A 15,514-nucleotide genomic window follows, 5' to 3' on the forward strand; every position below is an offset into this window, starting at 1 on the left:
ATAAATTTGACGGTGAGCACGCCAAAATGGATGCGAGGCTGTATCTTCGCAACGCTTATACGTATTGACACCAAACTTGGTATATTTCATAGCCATCATGACTTGAGGGTACCTGCACAGTTTCGGCACAGCACTAGTAGCAGGAGATATGAAAAATGGCTATTTAACTTCTGAATAGTTTGGCCTAAAATTATCAGGTTGGTCTCTTTAGATTCCTTTGGGCATACTGAGTCGAATGATAGCAAATTTTCCTATTTCGGCCATTTTGGGCGTCTGCCATTTTAAATTTTGTTGAGAAATGCTGTATTTTTCAAACGCATTGGCGTACCATAAAGAAACTCAGTATTCAAAATCAGCACTATGCCTTGAGGGTACCGATAAAGTTTTGGGCCAATGTCACCTTGTGGTCAAAAGTTATAAAGAAATGTTTAAAAATGCTTATAATGTTTCATTATTTTGGCATATCATAATCGTCACCGTCACTGCTCTCTATAGATTTCTTGGGTCATGCCGAATACCCTGATACCAACTTTGCCATGTTCGGCCATTTTTCCTGTCTGCCATTTTGAATTTCATTGAAAGCCTACTTTTTCTAACTCCTCCTAAGCCGTAAGTCCGATTTGCACAATATTTTTCGTGTATCATCTAGGGACACTCACGAAAAAAAGTTATCAAAAGCTTCTCGATAAACAAAACGGTTCTCAAATAGCACACCAACGAATTTGATGACAGGTCGCCAAAACGCATCAGAGGCTGTTTCTTTGCAATGCTTTGCTGTATTTTCATAAATAATGACCACACCATGACCTCACCATATAAAATTTTTTATGCTGCTTTTCTTAAAGCCATAATCAGTGATGTCCAGTGACACTTCCGTGCATGCCGTATGTTAGTGTGCTTGGCCCCGTAATTGCTGCTTGCAGCTTTATTAAAATTTATTTATGCAAATGTAACACACAATGCACTCATTGTTCCATCAGAAGTACTCTGTGCAAACCAAAGTCTCAAGTCTCTTTTGTATGTTCTACCCATCATACCCTGTTGCTCAGAGACAGCGAGTTCTGCTGATGTGCTTTTCCATGGCGTTAGCTGATCACAGCAGGGCTTCAGTCACAGTTATTCAAATTGGCTCTGAAAAGCCTGAACATCTGACTCATTTTAGAGAATACAAAATGATTCAGAACAACTTTTTGGTGAGAGACGTTGACCTACCTGCCCAGCCAGCATCTCGTAGAGGAGGACACCATAAGCCCACCAGTCCACTGATTTACCATACGGCTGATACGCGATAATCTGTAGAGGAACAGGAAACGCATCATGTATCGCATAATTTTCTTTCCAGTCATTCATTCAGCTTTCTATGGAAACTTTATTCAATCTCCATTTGTTTGTCAAGAGCACAATGCATCTTTCATTACATCTCAAGAGGTGGTCTGTTGCTATTTTTAACAAGTTGCTGTTATAATTGCTTTTTTCCTCTCACTGATCCACTTACACCCATATTTTCAGAGCTCACACACAAATGAGTGAGTGTAATAACAGGGTGAGATAATGAGGGGTTTGTGACGGACAATGTGTGTTTTATGTCACAGTTTGAATGCCACTCTTTCTATCTTAACTATAACGTATAGTTAATATATTCACTAAGAGAATAATGACTTCTATCCAAACTCTTTATCACCTCTAGTAACACTTAAAAAAAGGTTGGATTAGGGTCAATGGAGTGATGCTCTTTATGGTTTCCAGATATTACTTGTAAACATAAGAAATGCAGTTCATACAGGACATACAATTATTTAAACAATAACCGTTTCTATATATATATATATATATATATATATATATATATATATATATATATATATATATATATATATATATATATATATATATATATACACACAGTACTGTGCAAAAGTCTTAGGCACATAAGATGTTTCACAAAAGCATTTGTCTAAGATGGTTATTTATATCTTAGGTTTTAGTGTGTCAGTAGGAAATATAAATGTTAGACTCCCAAACATTACTTTTGCAAATAGAAAAGATTAGAATAGAAGAACAGGGAGCCCTGCAACAGATGCCATGGCCCCCACAGAGCCCCCCACTGAACATCGTGTCAGTCTGAGATTACATAAAGAGACAGAAGCAATTGAGACAGCCTAAATAGATAGAAGAACTGTGGTGAATTCTCCAAGAAGCTTGGAACATCCTATCTGCCAACAACCAAGAAAAACTGTGTCCAGGTGTACCTAGGAGAATTGGCGCTCTTTTGAAGGCAAAAGTGTTCACACCAAATATTAATTTAGCTTTTTTATGTTTACTGGACTTTGCATGACGTTAATTGATAAATGAAAAATATTTATGTCATTATTTTTGAAGACATCCTCACTATCCAACATTTTTCACAAGTGCCTAAAACTTTTGCACAGTACTGTATATCATATATACACTGGTGGCCAAAAGTTTGGAATAATGTAGATTTTGCTCTTATGGAAAGAAATTGGTACTTTTATTCACCAAAGTGGCATTCAACTGATCACAATGTATAGTCAGGACATTAATAACGTGAAAAATTACTATTACAATTTGAAAAAAATGTTCAGAACTTCTTAAACTACTTCAAAGAGTTCTCATCGAAAAAAATCCTCCATGTGCAGCAATGACAGCTTTGCAGATTCTTGGCATTCTAGCTGTCAGTCTGTCCAGATACTCAGGTGACATTTCACCCCACACTTCCTGTAGCACTTGCCATAGATGTGGCTGTCTTGTCAGGCACTTCTCACACACCTTACAGTCTAGATGATCCCACAAAAGCTCAATGAGGTTAAGATCCATAACACTCTTTTCCAATTATCTGTTGTCCAATGTCTGTGTTTCTATGCCCACTCTAATCTTTTCTTTTTGTTTTTCTGTTTCAAAAGTGGCTTTTTCTTTGCAATTCTTCCCATAAGACCTGTACCCCTGAGTCTTCTCTTTACTGTTGTACATGAAACTGGTGTTGAGCGGGTAGAATTCAATGATGCTGTCAGCTGAGGACATGTGAGTCATCTATTTCTCAAACTAGAGACTCTGATGTACTTATCCTCTTGTATAGTTGTACATCTGGCCTCCCACATCTCTTTCTGTCCTTGTTAGAGTCAGTTGTCCTTTGTCTTTGAAGACTGTTGTGTACACCTTTGAATGAAATCTTCAGTTTTTTGGTAATTTCAAGCATCCTATAGCCTTCATTCCTCAAAACAATGATTGAATGATGAGTTTCTAGAGAAAGCTGTTTCTTTTTTGCCATTTTTGACCTAATATTGACCTTAAAACATGCAAGTCTATGGCATACTGTGGCAGCTCAAAAACAAACACAAAGACAATGTTAAACCTCATTTAACGAACCAAATATCTTTCAGCTGTGTTTTATATAATGGCAAGTGATTTTCTAGTATCAAATGATCAATTTAGCATGATTACTCAAGGATAAGGTGTTGGAGTGATGGCTGCTGGAAATGGGGCCTGTCTAGATTTGATCAAATATTTTTTGATTTTTACAAATAGTGATGGTGCTGTTTTTTACATCAGTAATGTCCTTACTATATTTTGTGATCAGTTGAATGCCACTTTGGTGAATTAAAGTACTAATTTCTTTCCAAACATTTAGCCACCAGTGTGTGTATATATATATATATATATATATATATACATACATACACACATTTATTTTATTTATTATTTTTTTGTCTGACTTGAAGTCACAGTCAAAAGGCTATAGTTTAAGCTCTAAAGGTATTTTTAAAGATTTCTTGTTTCAGTGGCATATCTAAAATTAAAGGTTTATAACTTGAAAAAAAAAAAAAGAATTAATAAAAAAAAAAATATTTAAACTTATTTTTCTTATTTAACATTATATATCTCTGTGTGTAAATAAGGTGTCTACAAAAAACTGCTTTTGTTTTGTTACCCAATCATGTTAATGTATCTGAGAAAATGTTTGTTTTGATACGACAAAGCAATCAAATGTTACATTACAAAAATAATTTATCCGAGTGTCCAAAAACTTCTCCAAACAAATAGAACATAATAATTGTACATAAGAACTAATTACACATACAAACACAACAATGACTAAAGGTTTGCATAACATGAATACATGATTTTAGTAATGAGATATCACAGAATGAGTGCCTTTTGACTCAATGAGTCTGCATCAAGTATGTGTCATGTACCTGGCGCCATCTCCTGGTGGCCATATGTAACATTGTGCTTCATGTGGATTATCTAATGATCTATGCATCCGATTATCTTGTGTGTGGGCTCGTTTGAAAGATAATGACCTGTGATATTTTATGTTCCATTTATTTTTCATGAAGTTATAAGCAAAAGCATGCCATTTAAACAACACCAACATACCTTTAATTGTCTAAGAAATATACTTAGCTAATTCTCACTATATTTTTGTCTGTGAGTAAAACAAATAGGCTGGTTATATTCTACTCTTTGAGAGCTTTCCAACAACATATGACACATGGCTATTTGATCTGTTTGATGTTTTTTCTGATTGCAATAATAATTCTAATGTACTGTGCAATATTTATTAATAAATTATCAAAACGGAACACTTCTGATTTGTCTGCAAATTTCAAAGCACTTGTTCAGTTTTGGTCATAATGCACTGTAAAGTACAGCTTCTATTTTGTGTTGGTCAAGACTGTAGTTATTAAACTTAAAGGATTAAAAAAGACTATATTATGTAATTTAGCAAAATATTTTATAATTTATTTAAAGAAAATAAGTATTAAAGCAGCTTTTTTAATATTAATATTTGAAAAGATGTTGTATACCAAATCAAAGTCAATGTGGTATAAGAAATGCGCAAGAAATGAGAGGACCCTCACTGACCCATATGACAGCATGTCTCCTAAAATATAACACAATTTGACCTTTATTGTTATGACATGACAAGGGCTGCATTTCCCAAAAGCATTGTAAGCCAAGCTAAGTAGATCGTAGAAGCTATTGGCGCCAGTGGTCTCTACGATCAACTTAAGCTTGCAATGCTTTTGGGAAATGCAGCCAAGGTTAGTTCAGGTTATCAAATTGCCAAGCCCCAAGAAGAATTATAATGATATTTGTAAAAATATGACCTTAAAAATATTTTTTCTTATTTTTCACCTTAAAAATATGTTTGTAAAGGTTTTTGAAAAAAGTGCACAACATCTCAACATCTCCATACACTCACTTGATGGTTATACCAATTTTCAGACTCATTAAATAATGGAAATGAAACTTTTGTATGAAACACTGTATGACATACAATACAATATGTATATAGTGTAAAGTCAAAGTAAATGTGGTTTATGTGTGTTAGTCTCACAGCAGCTGTGGGGTTTTATCATGACAGAGGGCACACTGAGAGAACTAGTATACTGCACACACTGTCTACTGACATTCACATCAACAGTCTGACCTTAAAAGCTCTCTCACCAACAACACACATAAAACATATAAACAGACTCATACATAATACATTCATACGAATAAAACAATAACTATTAACAATATTCCCCTCTTGGGATATTTTTCATTGTATACTGTACGTCCTGCATGAACTATGATGCCGTTGATTTATGCTGAATTGCCACTTTTTATGCTTCAATAAATACACCTTGCTGGAAAAATCAAGATGATTTACTAACTTAAAGCTGAAGTGTGTAACTTGTGTTAAAATACTTTCTCCATTCTCAGCTTAATATTCAGTATTCTTGAAAACTGTAAACAATGTTTCTCTGTGGTATCTGTTTGTTTGATTAACAGAAGACAGGGGGGTACTCAGATCAACATGATCACAGGGGAAGTTGGCATGTTGTTTCCGAGAATTCCAATACCTTAGGGTCAGCCACATAATGACGACTCCCTCAATGCCCTTGTTACATCAGTAGCATAGGAGACCCTGGTTCGGATCTCGCATTGAAACCAGGAAGTAATTGTGTTCGCATAATCAGTGGCAAGTGCGATCCAGAGGTTGCATTTTGCATTTTTACATTAAATTTTTACTCCACTGATGGATAGGTTTAGGTTTAGGGTTTTAGTTTATAAAGTATGCATTCCTCTGCACTGTATTACAGCCTGTACAACTGAAAACACTTAATTTTGGCACCCCTCCATGGACATTACACCAGGAAAATGGAGCTCACACGTGCCCACACGGCAACACGTACCACTTTGGCCACTGGGGCAGTGTTTCGGTATGCACGTACTTATTTAGCTAAAGAAAAGTCACCTTCTGTTTCCGATTTCACTGTGAGATCAGTCTGTTCAGAAAACTGTTTTGAAAACAATGTTTTGTTTTTTTTTTTTATTCCATTTGGTGGTCCTAGTGATGCAGAAATTACACACTACCAGCTTTATCTACGTCTCATCAGCCAGATTAATCATCTTGACCAGCACCTGTGTTAGTGAAGCTACCTTAAAATTTTAGTTTGCCAAGTTACAAAATACTACTCAGTAGCAGTAGTTAAACTATAGCCAAATGGACCCACTTTATATTAAGTGTCTTTAGCTACTATGTACTAACATTAAAATATATACAATACAGTGAATTTATTGTGTAACTACATGTTGTTATGCAAAATTCTCACAAAATTCACATTTGCTGCTACTGAGGTTGAGGTATGGGTAGGTTAAGGTTTAGGGTAAGGTTAACAGTGTAACTACAGATTTAATTAAATGCAGGTACTTTAAATGTAAAACAATGCAAGAAATGTATTTACATAATAAGTACATAGTATTGCATGCTTCAGTACATAGATACCTAATATACAGTGGGTCCATCGAACTACTCTTAAAATGTAAAATGTAGTTATAAGTTAAAGTAGTAAACAAGCTGCTAACTAATTCAAATGCAATAGTTTTTAGTTACTGGTGATATTGTAGAAACTGATTGTTCACAGTCAGGCATGATTAATTTAATCCATGAGTGAAAGTGTCCAATAACAGGCTGATTGCAGAGATTAAGCAAGTGGTATTGGGTTGGTCATGTGATTGTAATGGGGCTTTTCCACTGCACGGTACGGGTCGACTCGACTCAACTCTGCTCGCTTTTAGGGGGTTTTCCACTGTGGATAGTACCTGGTACCTGGTACTTTTTTTAGTACCACCTCGGTCAAGGTTCCAAGCGAGCCGATACTAAATGTGACGTCAAAACCATGCAGATCACTGATTGGTCAGAGAGAATCGTCACTACCACAGTCACTGGATTTGCGACACGGGACATCAACCCGCTAGTTTTAAAGTTAACAACAGCGATAGCAGTATCATTTGTTCACGCGACTTTCAACCACTTTGAAAACCACACCATAACGAGGTGCAGACGTTCCTCTCGTTAGTAGCCGAGAAGTACGTTAGTAGCTCTACAGCAGTAGAGGCGGCGCAACTATGACGATCAGCCTATAATCCCACCCACGTTGAAGCTGCACTAAACTGCAGTGGAAAAGCAAGCTCAGAAAAGTAAAGCGAGCAGAGTTGAGTCGAGTTGAACCCTAACGTGCAGTGGAAAAGTGCCATAACATGGCAGCCCCCATGTGCAGACCCTCTCCATGTAGAATAAAACAGCTTTTATAAGGTTACTGATATGACTGGAGTCTTCATTTTAATGTGAGTGATCATGATTTATATATACTATATATATCAAAATTACCATTCATATCTTTGGGAGTAATACTTTTTTAATGAGGAAAAAATACTGAGTACATCTTTAAGTCATCGTCTTCTTTTTTTGAAGTGAAATATTTAATTAATTGCTGCTGTTTAATATACTTTGACTCAGTTATATAAAATAGGGTGATATCTAGCTTAGTTTATATTTAGTATCAATTTACATGTTCAATTTAATGTTGTGACCCAAAGTGCATAGTGTCACCCTAATTAAAGGTCTATGAAATAATATCATTTGATTTTGATCATTTGATTGACTTTAAATAGCTTTAATGTAGTTAGCTTCTTTTTCTGAGAAATTGTAGTGTAGCTAACTACTTTTTAAAAAAATTGTAGCTTGAGTCCAATTTAAAGGTGCACACAGTAATTGTTTCCTCATTAAAAAAAAAATAACTCCTAAAGACATTAATTGTAATTTTGCAATATATATGTAGGAAATCGTCCTGGTTACTTGCGTAACCTCCATTCCCTGATGGAGGGAACGAGACGCTGTGTCGATGTAGTGACACTAGGGGTCACTCTTGGGAGCCCGAAACACCTCTGGTTTTTGATAAAAGGCCAATGAAAATTGGCGAGTGGTATTTGTATACCACCCCCCCGGACATACGGGTATAAAAGGAGCTAGTATGCAACCACTCATTCAGGTTTTGTGCTGAGGAGCCGAGACAAGGTCCCGGCCATTTCAGCGGGTAGTTCAGCGTTGTGGCAGGAGGGACACAATGTCTCGTTCCCTCCATCAGGGAACGGAGGTTACGCAAGTAACCATGACATTCCCTATCTGTCACTCACTCGACGTTGTGTCGATGTAGTGACACTAGGGGTCCCTATACAAAACACCACAACTGGCTGAACTGTGTTACGTGAACTGCCGGTGTGTGACGGGCAGGCCGACACGTAACCTCCCCTAACACTGTTATGAGTGTCGAACGGCCCTTTGGGGACAAGTCGACTGCCCAGAAGACAGAGACAGGCTAGCCACCAGTTCACTCCCAAGGGGAAGACACCGCAGAGACCACACCCCGCCCAAAGAGAGGTGGGGTATTTTGAGTGGAAATACATCACATGGTCTTGCCAAGCTTTGTCGGAAGTATGTCATGTGGAGAAGTCCCATGGTAGGTCCTACCCTGTGGGGGAGGAGTTTCTACAAGTATGGTGACTGGGGCAGAGGGTACTCTGCCCAAGGAAGATGCAGTTTACCAACAGGGAAACGAATTAGCGGAAGATATACGTCGCATGGGGTTACCTACCCACCACATGCGGAACACCTACCCCAGTACAGGGCTTAGTTAGCACGTGTACTGAGCCGGCAGCGTGTTTCTCTGCAAACTCGTCTGCCACAAGGCTCGGAGGAAATCATCCAGTGAACACAGTTTGTGAACACTACTGAGAGTAAACAGTGCACGTCTTCAGCTCAGGGGAGGTGAAAGGTGCTATGTGCAAGTGATACACCAGGCCAGCTGTCCCGGACTTACCTGCTTGTGTGTGCCACTACACGGGACGAAACCAGTTCCACCCGGAGATTGTAGAACCTTGCAAAGGTGTTGGGTGTTGCCCAGCCCGCTGCTCTGCAAATCTCTGTTAGAGAGGTGCCACTGGTAAAGGCTAAGGAGGCCGCTACACCCCTGGCAGAATGGGCTCGTAGCCCTACTGGGGACGGCACGTCCTGGGCGTGATATGCCATTGTTATGGCGTCAATGAGCCAGTGGGCGATCCTCTGCTTGGAGACAGCGCTTCCTTTCCGCTGTCCACCAAAGCAGACAAAAAGCTGCTCAGAGACCCTAAAGCTCTGTGTGCGATCCAAATAGATGCGTAAGCGCGCACCGGACACAGCAACGTCAGGGCTGGGTCTGCCTGCTCCTGGGGCGGCGCTTGCAGGCTCACCATCTGATCCCTAAAAGGGGTCGTGGGAACCTTGGGCACATAGCCCGGTCGGGGTCTCAGGATCACATGAGAGTAGCCCGGACCGAAAACCAGGCACGTTTCACTGACAGAGAATGCTTGTACGTCTCCTACCCTCTTGATGGAAGTGAGCGCAGTCAGGAGGGCAGTCTTCAAAGAGAGTGCCTTAAGCTCAGCTGGCTGCAAGGGCTCAAAGGGGGCTCTCCGTAGACCCTGAAGAACTACAGAGAGGTCCAATGAGGGAACGAGGCGTGGTCTGGAGGGATTCAACCTCCTGGCGCCTCTCAGGAACCTGATGATCAGACTTACCGTCCACTGTGTCATGGTGTGCCGCTATAGCGGCTACATACACCTTCAAGGTGGAGAGGGACAGCCACCCTTCCAACCTCTCCTGCAGGAAGGAAAGCACTGATCCGACTGCGCATCTCGCAATGAGTACATGATCCATTCACGAACGCTGTCTCTGAGTGGGTCGTGCCCAGACACGAAAGACAGCGATCGTGACCGTCAGAAGTTGAGAGATAACGACCGCAACCAGGAATAACACACAAAAGGAAAGGCATCTTTAAAAAGACATTCTGTGTGTGCCGCTCTTTTAGAGAAATATACTCTTTTAGAAAAATATACTCTCTTATTTCTGCCGAAGCGCCTAGGGGCGTTCTCTGCAGTGCACCAGTGCAGAGGAGGGAGAAGCCGCTGAAATGCGCCGTCAGATCCAGCAGAGGTGAATGAACAGTCAGCTCAGTAAACATTGACCGTTTGGCTCCAAAGAGAAAATCTGAATGAGTGGTTGCATACCATCTCCTTTTATACCTGTATGTCCGGGGGAGTAGTATGCAAATACCACTCGCCAATTTTCATTGGCCTTTTATCAAAGACCAGAGGTGTCTCAGGCTTCCAAGAGTGACCCCTAGTATCACTACATCGACACAACGTCGAGTGAGTGACAGATAGGGAACATGAGCACTCACATTAAAAAATGACTCCAGTCATATCAGTAACCTTATAAAAGCTGTTTTATTCTACATGGAGAGGGTCCGCACATGGGAGCTGCCATTTTAGAATCACATGACCAGCTGAATACTACTCGTTGAATCCCAGTAACCGTCCAGTAATGGTTTTCTTGAGTTGCCTTTAACTACTTTAATGAATCTAACAAGTCCTGAAATGTTCATCATTATAATATGAATTCTGTAATTAAATATAATTAAGATTATAATTAGCCATTTTTTTTTTATTATTATGGTTTATCTAATAACATAAATTTATGGAGAAATATCAGTATATGGAGAAATACATCAGTATAAATTATGGAAAAAGACTTATTAATTAATTATTACTAATGTAGTATTTATAAGTCATTTACAATCATATTTAATTTACATCGAAGCTCAAGAATGTAATATTACGAATGAAACACACCATAAAATCTGAGGACAGCAGGAAAAACAGCATTACATACAGTATCTGTAAGGTAATATGAGTTATTTATAATTATTTCCGATTTGCATCGACTTGCATTAAAATGTTGATAAAGTTTGAGAAATATGTGTTTACTGGGCAAGTGACACGATTAAAGAGCACTGTTACATACACTGATGAGCCAAAACATTATGACCACTCACAGATTAAGCAAATAACGTTAATCATCTCCTAATAAGGCCACATGTCAAGGTCTGGGTGGATTAGATGGTAAACGAACAATCAGTTCTGGTATTCAACGTGTTGAATGCAGGAGATATGGGCAGGAGTAAAGACCTGAGTGACTTTGACAAGAGCCAAATTGTTATGGCCAGACGACTGGGTCAGAGCATCTCTGAAACGGCAAGGCTTGTGGGGTGCTCCCGGTCAGCAGTGGTGAGTACCTTCCGACAGTGGTGCGAGGAGGGACAAACTACAAATGTTTTGGTGCCAGATACCACGGGACACCTTCAGGGGTCTTGTAGAGTCCATGCCTCAGCAGGTTGGCGCTATTTTGGCAGCACGCAGAGGACCAACAGCCTATTAGGCAGGTGCTCATAATGTTTTGGCACATCGGTGTAAACCTCTGTCCAGTATCATTTCATGCACATATTTTACTCTTCATGTTTAATCCAAACGAATCACTGAACCCAACTCTTGAAGCCTAGAATTTTAGCTTCTTGATATGATATGATATGATATGATACAGAATTTAATGTTTAAAACCAGTTCAGGTCTGTATATGTTGTAAATGAAGAGCACAAATGACAAATGTTGTGTTAGGTCATGTCCATGCTAATCCATTCAAGTTTTCTAACGTCATTGTTTTAAAAAGTATGTGGTTATGGCCAGCGTATATATCTTCTGCATATGACTGAGTATGACTGAGTTTCTGTTTTTGGTGGAGAAAATGCAGTTTTAATGTGAGAGGTGTGAAAATTCACATTAAATCCAACTTGGCTGTTCACACTGAAGGCACATTGGAACAAAAGTAGATATCCGATTTATTTCCACATATTTGAAAGTGGCACAGATGGGATTACACTGTTCACACTGTCATCCAATTTACAGATCTGTGTCACATGTGAGGGGAAAAACTCAGATTTGGGTCACATTCAGCTGCGGTGTGTGAACGTAGCCATAGAGTGGAGAGGGGGAGGGGAAATATCTGCCGCTCCATTTCACTCACATACACTGTTCCAGACGGCCTTGGGGGCTTGGTGACATGCAAAGCTTGATGTTTTCGCTTCTTTTGAAAGTATTTTTTCGCCAGAGAACCCAACAACAAATTTATTTGCAATTTGTTTTTTCTAAACCTTAAGTATCAAGTTACTCAATATTTTTTACTAGTTTGTTGAACTTTTGTATAAAAACAAAAATATCTCACTGAGCATGTTTACATGCACGTTTTTAAATTAAAAGTTTCTTAATAAGTCAAGAATGTATGTGGCCATGTAAATGCCTTAAACAGTTTTCCTTTATTGTGGTAAGGTCATAAACGGTTTAAGCAAAAAACTTTAAATACTTAAAACACACCCGATTCTTTAACGGTACCTTATATTTATTTATTTTTGAGAGATATTCAGACCATCTGTTAGCATAATGAGTAACTGGATAATTGCACTGAATCTTCTATTTTTGAATTTCACTCTTTCATTCCAAATCAGCACCTGTTTGCAAGAGCTCATTCAAACTACTGATCTACTTTAATGGAGAAAAGATTATTTTTCGTGACCTTATTATCTGCTCATTTCTTTATTTGTCAAAAACGGTGTGTCTGAAGACAATAATAATACAAGATAGTCCAATCTGAAAAGCTAAAATGAAAATATCTCCTCAGATCACTCATTTAGAGTACTGCACGTACATATTGTGTTTCCGAAAATAAAATCCCATCTGCAGTAATATAAAGGCTACAGACGGGGCTGTCATGTGATTGGCTGAGTTCTGCAGACAGTTTTGAATATAGTCAGGACAGATGGAGAGGTGGGCTGCTTTTGAATGAGTAAATGGTGCTGTCAGCACATCAGACGTGCCATAGTTTCTAAAAGAAATTCTGAGATGGTAGAATAACAATGACCTTCTTTAGACTCTAAATAGATGCAGGGCCATGATTATTGTGTCTGTGCCTGTGTGTGATCTATCTGCAAATCTTTTGAACCCTTCTTTATTTTACTTTTCCTTGTGGACTCTGAATTTCAGTACAGAGTTAAAGGAATAGTGAAAATAAAAATGTTTGAATATCATTTCCTCATCCTCATGAGACATTTTGCAGAATCTGCTAGCTCTTTTCAGTGCAATGTTAGTGAATGGTGGCAGACACCTTCAAGCTCCAAAAGGGACAAAAAAGCCCCATAAAGTAGTCCATACAACTTGTGCGCTATATTCCAAGTCTTCTGAAAGCATACGATTCCTTTGTTTGAAGAACAAACTGGAATTTAAGTAGCTATTCACTGAAAATCTTCCCCTCTGCCGTAGCACGTCAATCTCAATTGCTTCTAAATATGGCACATCAAGATGCGTTGTGCCAGGTTTTATGACAATGATGCCAAACACCATTGGTACTCACAATCGATGTTGATGAGTTTGGGAAGCTACTTTTTAATGTAGTTAAACTACAGTCAAGCTACTCTTTCAAAAAAAGTAATTATCTACACTACAAGCTACTAGGGGTGTAACAGTACATGTATTCGTCCTGAACTGTCATGGTATTGACGTCACGGTTTGGTGCATGCAGTCAGACGAAGAATACATCCGAGTCAGTCACAGGTGATCCACACTCCAGTCCAGAAGGGGGCACACGGTAATGCAACGCTGTTTGCTAACCGCCACAACAGGAAAAAGAGCAGAAGAAGAAGAGACCATCAATGCACCAACCCAAAACAAAAATGGCGAGTTCAGATGACACGCAGCAGCTCGAAGACCCACCTGCTTGTTTTAAATCAGCAGTGTGGGAAAGTTTCGGGTTCCCAGTGAACTACGGCAGCAGTGGAGAGCGAGTGGTAGATAGGACGAGGACGGTGTGTCGGCGTTGTAAGGCAGCTGTACGGTATGTGGAAATACATCCAACATGCTAACACATATCAGACGATATCATTATTCTATTTATTTTGTAATTTTATAACACAAGAGATGCTTTTCAGTTTTGTAGCTGATTGTGACCAAATACCTTTTGTTTTCTACATTAATTGGTCATAAAATGTGATCTTATCTTAAACAGCTTTTATAAATGTGATCAAAGTCACAAGTATAGACAAACACAATGTGCTTAAGCTAACAACACACAAATAATTATAATCTTTCATGTCTTTATTGAACACATCCCATTAAACATTCACAGTGCTGTGAAAAAGTAAGTGAATCCTTGGATTTAATAACTGGTCAATCCTCCTTTGGCGGATTAGACCTGCACAACGTTCAGAAGGAATTTTGGACCATTCTTCATTGCAGAAATGCTTCAGCTCAGCCATATTCTTAGGATGTCTGGTGTGATCAGCTCTCTGGAGGTCATTCCACAGCATCTCTATTGGGTTATGGTCTGGGCTCTGACTGGGCCTCTCCGAAAGATCAATTTTCTTTTTTTTTGAAGCCATTCTGTAGTGGATTTACGTAGATGTTTAGGGTAATTGTCCTGCTGCATCACCCAACTTCTACTGAGCTTCAGCTGGTCACAGCCACCCTGACATTATCCTGTAGGATATCTTGATAAACTTGGGAATTCATTATTCCCTCGATGATGGCAAGTGGTCCAGGCCCCGAAGCAGCAAAGCAGCCCCAAATCATGATGCTCCCTCCACCGTACTTCACCGTTGGGATGATGTTTTCATGTTGGTTTGCAGTGCCCTTTTTACGCCATACGTAGTGCTGCGTGTTCTTCCCAAGCAATTCAACTGTAGTTTCATCAGGCCTCAAAACATTTTCCCAGTAGTGTTGTGGAGTGTCAAGGTGGTCTTTGGCAAACTTCAGGCACGCAGCAATGTTTTTGTTGGAAAGCAGCAGCTTCCGACACCATGCCTGTTTAATGTTTTCCATATAGTAGATGCATGAACAGAGATGTTAACCAGTTCCATCGATTCCAACGATGTCTTTAGCTGTCACTCTAGTGTCCTTTTTTACCTCATTGAGCATTCACTGGTGTGTCCTTTGAGTCACCTTGGCTGGATGACCACTTCTTGGGAGAGTAGCCACAGTACTAAATCGTCTCCATTTATAGACAGTTTGTCTAACTGTGGACAGATGAATATCTAAGCTCTCCGAGATAACTTTGTAACCCTTTCCAGCTTTATGTAAAGCAATAATTCTTGATCGTAAGTCTTCTGAGATCTCTTTTTTGTGAGGCATGGTCCAAGTCAGCAGATGCTTCTTGTGAATAGCAAACTCAAAATGTGTGAATGCTTTTTATAAGTCAAAGTAGCTCTAACCCACACCTCCAATCTCATTTCATTAACTGGATGCC

At 39.2% G+C, this 15,514-nt stretch overlaps 1 protein-coding gene across 3 annotated transcripts in view; it reads right to left on the bottom strand.

Annotated features, from left to right (window-relative positions):
- LOC127452151 (protein kinase C alpha type-like) overlaps positions 1-15,514 on the bottom strand; it is a 264,644-nt gene that overhangs the window by 22,243 nt on the left and 226,887 nt on the right. For all 3 annotated transcript variants that reach the window (XM_051717414.1, XM_051717413.1, XM_051717415.1), the window contains one exon: positions 1,213-1,293. In XM_051717414.1, the coding sequence (XP_051573374.1) occupies positions 1,213-1,293 (81 nt within the window). The remainder of the gene's footprint in view (positions 1-1,212; positions 1,294-15,514) is intronic.

This window comes from Myxocyprinus asiaticus, chromosome 14 (genome assembly GCF_019703515.2).
Source record: "Myxocyprinus asiaticus isolate MX2 ecotype Aquarium Trade chromosome 14, UBuf_Myxa_2, whole genome shotgun sequence".
In the NCBI taxonomy this organism is placed as follows: Eukaryota; Metazoa; Chordata; class Actinopteri; order Cypriniformes; family Catostomidae; genus Myxocyprinus; species Myxocyprinus asiaticus.